The sequence below is a fragment of the Pieris rapae genome, chromosome 20, assembly GCF_905147795.1.
Source record: "Pieris rapae chromosome 20, ilPieRapa1.1, whole genome shotgun sequence".
NCBI classification, from domain to species: Eukaryota; Metazoa; Arthropoda; class Insecta; order Lepidoptera; family Pieridae; genus Pieris; species Pieris rapae.
The window spans coordinates 8,782,440-8,788,597 of record NC_059528.1 but is presented as its reverse complement, the minus strand read 5'-3'; the positions used below and the strand labels follow the sequence as shown (position 1 = coordinate 8,788,597).

Here is a 6,158-nt window from a genome sequence, read left to right as displayed (position 1 = left end):
TTAAAGTTTTTCATTTTCACTTCGTTGCCCCGAAAGCTAATAATTAATAAGATCACAGTATTCTACGATATATCACAGTACTTAACGATAGTTTTAAAATAACATTTTACTCTGGCACATAGACGATCGGTTTGTGTATTATAATAGAAATTATAATTTTTTGCCCTAAGGAAAAAGTTAAAATTGTTGTACTTACTCTAATAAACTTATTTTAACTTCGAAAATAAATATTAAATTATTATTTGGACACGACCGATACAAAAAAGTTGAACAAAACGTAACTTTTTAAGAATCGCTTATAGTCCGAGATCCCACTTCAGGATTGGTGCGTTCATCGAGTTTTTGTTTAAAACCAAATTTTTATGTTTATTTATAATTAGGAGAATATATATTTACTAGGTTGCCCATCAAAATTTGGCCGCCAATATTTTTAATTAAATTATTTTGAATTGATTTTTGGTAAAAGATTACGTTCATTTAATTTTTAAATAAAATAACGTCTACATCACGGTAATTAATATGAAGATTCTAAAAAATCACGGTTGCCGTTGCGCACATGGCCGCACCTCTTTGCAGCCAAGTGTAAACAGGTATGATTTCGATTATATTTATACGTTTATAACGGATATCTATTAATTATATGTCAAATTGAAGCTAATTTTTTTCTATTAATTTTCATAAGGGTGCCTAATTATATCTGGCCGCAAATAAGGGTTGCTGGCGGTTAAAGATGATAAATATTTGAGGTAGAGTGAAAGAGAGTTAGCGCGTAACGCGTTTGTCAGACAAGGACAGTGGTTGCCGACTGTGCGACGCTTTTAAGCCATTGCGCATGCGTCGAATGTTAGTGTTCTCAACTGAACAGATGCGGCATTTTTATTCTAACAGAAAATCCGGATGGAAATTCGTAATAAATAAAATAAACAACGTTTTATATTTACATTGTTGTTTTATTTGTGCATCTAAAAATTATTATATTAATTAACGTAAAATAAAATTGATAAAGATGAAGTCGTATTTTTTGTGTAACGAAAAAAGCAATGTACTCGACTTTAATTCCAAAAGTGCTCGCTAATATTATTGTTTCGTCGTAAAAAAAATATAAATATTATGACCATTTATTTACAATTGACTCTACTAATGATTTTGGATGCGCAATGGCTTAAAACCGTCGCGCAGTCGGCAACCGCTGTCCTTGTCTGACAAACGCGTTACGCGCTAACTCTCTTTCACTCTACCTCAAATATTTATCATCTTTAACCGCCAGCAACCCTTTTTTGCGGCCAGATATAATTAGGCACCCTTATATGAAAATTAATAGAAAAAAATTAGCTTCAATTTGAAATATAATTAATAGATATCCGTTATAAACGTATAAATATATCGAAATCATACCTGTTTACACTTGGCTGCAAAGAGGTGCGGCCATGTGCGCAACGGCAACCGTGATTTTTTAGAATCTTCATATTAATTACCGTGATGTAGACGTTATTTTATTTAAAAATTAAATGAACGTAATCTTTTACCAAAAATCAATTCAAAATAATTTAATTAAAAATATTGGCGGCCAAATTTTGATAGGCAACCTAGTAAATATATATTCTCCTAATTATAAATAAACACAAAAATTTGGTTTTAAGCAAAAACTCGATGAACGCACCAATCCTGCAGTGGGACTCTCTCGGACCATTAACTTTCATAGTTTGAAGACTCAACCATCCAAGTTTGGTTCAGCCGAGTTCCGCCGATTACCGCTAAGGTCACGTGATAACCTAAACTGTCTCGTTTTTTCTGTTATGGTACGAATAAGCGATTAAGTTCAGTTGTAGGTTAAAAGGCTCGCATTCAGAGCTAATAGTAGGCACCCTGAAATAATCTGACTTTGCTTTGTCGCGCCAGCTTTTAATATACGTCATACGACAGTCATTAGTCAGCGTAAGGTCATGAGTAAAATACTTAATACACTTTGCGACAGGCGTGCCCCACTAACGCCAAATAAATTTGTATGGAATTGGTATTTGGTTTAAAAATTTATAATTATGTCAAGCGTATGTGAAAAACGCATTGCACTTGACGTACAGATGTTATAATTAGGTCTAACTTCTAATCACAGCATTCAATCTTACCGTGAATCTTATTGAGACGGTCATGTTCCGATTTGACATAATATGTCAACTTCTCACTGCCAAATTATGAAATTCAGTATAATATATTACTTCTATATTCTCTATGTATGAAATTAAATTTCGACTCTGAAGCTAAACCTTCCCAATTCTAACTAACGATGAAATTCAGAAACGAGACTGCTAACTATGAGTTCTGTTATCTGTATGTCAAAATGAAAAGCGATTTGTGTTTGTGATGATACCTTTATTATTAGTTTGACTTCTGTGATTCTGGGCGCATCACGATTCACGATTCACGATTCACGATGTTCCCAATATGTTACTAAAAACAGCCTATAGCAGTAATTGTAGCATTGATATGTAATTGTGTCATTAAAAGATATAACTACATAATTACACAAATTCAATAAGACAAGGTGACTTACTCTTGAGGTTTGTTAATATATTTAGTGTAGTTTAAAAAGTAACAATAAATCAAAATAATAATAAGTTGACCCTATGAAACCTGATAAATACTGAAAGTAGACCATTTTACCCAAGTAACATATAAACTTATACAATATACAACTTAAAGTTATAGTCATTTAATAAAAAAAATATCAGTTAGTATTTTATTAATTAATAGAAATATTTTGGATCTCTTTCAGATAAGCTACAATGAAGATAGAAACATTTGTGTTTTTTGATATAGAAGCTACAGGACTTCCTCACTTAGAAAAGAATAGAACTAAAATTACAGAATTGACCTTCATTGCTGTAGCTCGAAAGGATATTGAGACTTGTGAATGTTTATCTATCATGAATAAATTATCTTTACTTTTCAACCCAGAAAGGAAAATTCAAAAAGAAGCTTCGAAGATTACAGGTTTAACAAATAACAATTTAAAAAATCAACCGATTTTTAAAGATAAAATTCAAACTATAAATACTTTTTTGTTAGAACTGAGTCAGCCAGTGTGTTTGGTTGCTCATAATGGCAATAGGTTTGATTTTAAAGTACTAAGAGCTGAATTTTGTGAGGCAGGCCTAGATTTGCCATCTCATCTGCTTTGTTTAGATTCACTGACAGGTTTTAGAAAGATTGCAAAAGATAGTATGAATATTTACAGTAATGTTTCTTCAAGCTCCAGTAAAAATAGTACTCGTAAGACAAATAATACTCAAGAAACAAACATTTCAAGTTTAAAAGTTGATGATTTACTAACTGATGATGATGATGATGATTGGCCACAGCTTAACACAAGCACTGAAATATGGGAAAAAATAGATGAATTATCTTTTAATGAATGTCCTGTGAAAAAACCAAAAACAACAGAAATAGTGTCTTGTCAATTAACTGCTTTATACAAAAGATTTTTAAAGAAAGAGCCACTTACTACACATCGAGCAGAAGCAGACTGCATAATGTTATTAGAATGTGTTACTAAAACTAAACAGAGCTTTTTACCATGGGCTGATAAAAATTGTAAGTTAATTAGTGAAATTAAGCCTCTAATACGTAGTTAAGGTTCATTTAAAGTAAAGTGTTAAGTTTAAATGAACAATATTTAATAATCATGTATTCTTTTACATTTATATTTACTGACTGATATTAATTTTAAATTACATACATACATATACATATTTTTATTATTTTAAATATTGACTAAATCCAAGATGATTTTTTATTTAAGTTTAAGCTTATAAATAAATATATAGTAGGTACTTAATAATAAGCAGTTTTATTATATCCTATACACACATTTAAGATGGAATCCTGAAAAAATGCTATAAAATTGTAAATACATATAACTATAAGTTCAAAGAAAGTTTAAGAAGTTGAAAACACAATTTGTAAAAAAACCGATCTCGGACCAAAATTTACATTTGCGTGCAAATTTCAGAATCAAACCATGGAACGGAGCTTAGCGCTTAATTAAGCGAAAAATGTTATTTGTTAAGTAAACTTAAAATAAAGCAGATCAACAAATTTAAAATTTGAATGTGGCGGTATGTTAGGATTTTTATTGTCAATGTCAAGTGTCATTTATTTTCATCTCCAAAGCGTTGGCTGTGGCCGTATTCCGTAAGACTAAGGTTTTTTGATGTAGTGTGGTGATCTAGTTATAAGTACATATAGTCTATTACTGTAAATTTAACGATAAGAATCCAGATTTTGAATACACAGTTCTTGATGACTTAATAAAGCGAAACGTTAAAAACAACACAGTAACAAAGACAAAAATTTTAAATGCTCCACGAAATGATTGATTTAGTAAGGAAATAATTAATATTATAAATGAAAGGAATGAGCTGTGGAAGAAACACAAAATAACATAGATAACTGTAGTATAGAAAATGAATTTCATAAAAAAAAGGAATCAGTATCTAAACTTATCAAGGAAACTAAGGATAGTTATTATTGCGGCCAATTTCTAAAGTACAATACAAATCCAAAGAAAATGTGGAGTTTATTGAAAGAACTTGCCGCAAATAAAAAGAAAGATAGCATTGCTCCCCCAAAGCTGGTATGGTGAATGGTAATTCATCTATAATAACTGATCCAATTCTGATTTGTGAAACTTTTAATAACTTTTTCTCTACTATAGGGTTACATCTTGCTAATCTTCTACGTAACAATCAAAACACTTTCAACCTCACCTTACCTAATAACAACATACAATTTTTTTTAAATACTCTTTTCTGCCCAGGAAATTAGCAATGTTATTAACAATCTTGACCCAAACTATAGTTCAGGAATAGATGGCATTACAACCAAAACCGTTAAATGTATTAAAAACCAGATTATTCATAACTTAACGTCCTGTCTTAATGAATTACTTAGGGAAGGCATTTTCCCTGATAACTTAAAGATAGCCAAGGTCAGTCCAATATACAAATCTGGGCCTAAAGATGATCCGGGTAACTACAGACCCATTGCCAGTAATGTCTAAAATATTAGAAAGAGTTCTATACACGCGCCTATTAGGCCACCTAAATAATATAAACTTTTTATACGAACATCAGTATGGATTTAGATCAAAATCTAATACATTATCAGCTACAATTAATCTCATTACAAAAATTAAAACTAATTTAGACCAAAAGAAAATTGTTCTCATAGTATTCATTGATATAATGAAAGCTTTCGACACAGTTTCCCACTGGCTTCTCGTAAAAAAGTTAGAAGCAATAGGAATAACCGGCAATGCCTTAAAGAAGTTCAAATCATATTTAAACAATAGATTCCAAGTAGTTAAAATTAATGATTTTCAAAGTAAACTTTTACCTATCACTTCATATTATATCACCAGATATCCTTGTATGCGGATGATACCTGTCTTCTTTACGCTGGTTCCTCTGTGCAGGAAATAATTTCTCAAGTGCAAAATCATCTATATTTGTGGTTTCAGTCGAAATTGTTAACTGTTAACATTGCTAAAACTTCGAACTTAATTTTTAAACCTAAAAACTATAAAATTCCACCACATCGGCCTTTAACAATAAATAATGTACCTCTAATAGAAAAGAAAAGCGAAAAATATCTTGGATTATATATTGACAATAACTTAATTATTTGGCTAAGTCACACCTTCTTTACCTGATTGAAATTTGGGGAGCTGCGACTAAAACTAACATAATATCATATCTTCAAATTGCTCAAAATAAAGTAATTAAATTGCTTTTTCATTACGCATACTTAACTTCCACACAAAAAAATCTACACAGAAACAAAACTGAGGAATTTAAAACAATTATTTCAATACAATACCAGATTATTAATCTATAAAATTTTAAATGACTACATACACACTAACATTACATTCACTAAAATAAATCAAATTCAAAAGCGCAGTTCACGACGCCCTCATAATTTAATTCTACCTAAGTATAGAAACAATTACGGCAAAAAAACATTGAGCGTTGGGGGAGTACTGCGGTATAATAGACTCCCAAAAAATGTAAAAAGTGCAGGCAGCCTAGCAATAATTAAATTAAGATTAAAAGACCATCTTAAACAGATTGCGTTTTGGTCACTCCACCGTCCCGGCC

The 6,158-nt window shown here is 30.8% G+C and overlaps 1 protein-coding gene across 2 annotated transcripts; it reads left to right on the top strand.

Annotated features, from left to right (window-relative positions):
* Nucleotides 1-1,865: 1,865 nt before the first annotated feature.
* On the top strand, nucleotides 1,866-3,649 carry LOC110994109 (three-prime repair exonuclease 1). Of its 2 annotated transcripts, none has more exons than XM_022260610.2 (2): nucleotides 1,866-2,542; nucleotides 2,774-3,649. In XM_022260610.2, the coding sequence occupies exon 2, from the start codon at nucleotides 2,784-2,786 to the stop codon at nucleotides 3,630-3,632; it is 849 nt and encodes a 282-aa protein (XP_022116302.1). In that variant the 5' UTR covers nucleotides 1,866-2,542; nucleotides 2,774-2,783; the 3' UTR covers nucleotides 3,633-3,649. The 2 variants fall into 2 exon arrangements, with proteins under 2 accessions (XP_022116302.1, XP_022116301.1); XM_022260609.2 differs by having other exon boundaries at nucleotides 1,867-2,558.
* The last annotated feature ends 2,509 nt before the right edge of the window (nucleotides 3,650-6,158 follow it).

Coding starts and splice junctions, on each gene's coding strand:
- LOC110994109 (XM_022260610.2), top strand. CDS start 2,784: ATGAAGATAGAAACATTTGTGTTTTTTGATATAGAAGCTACAGGACTT.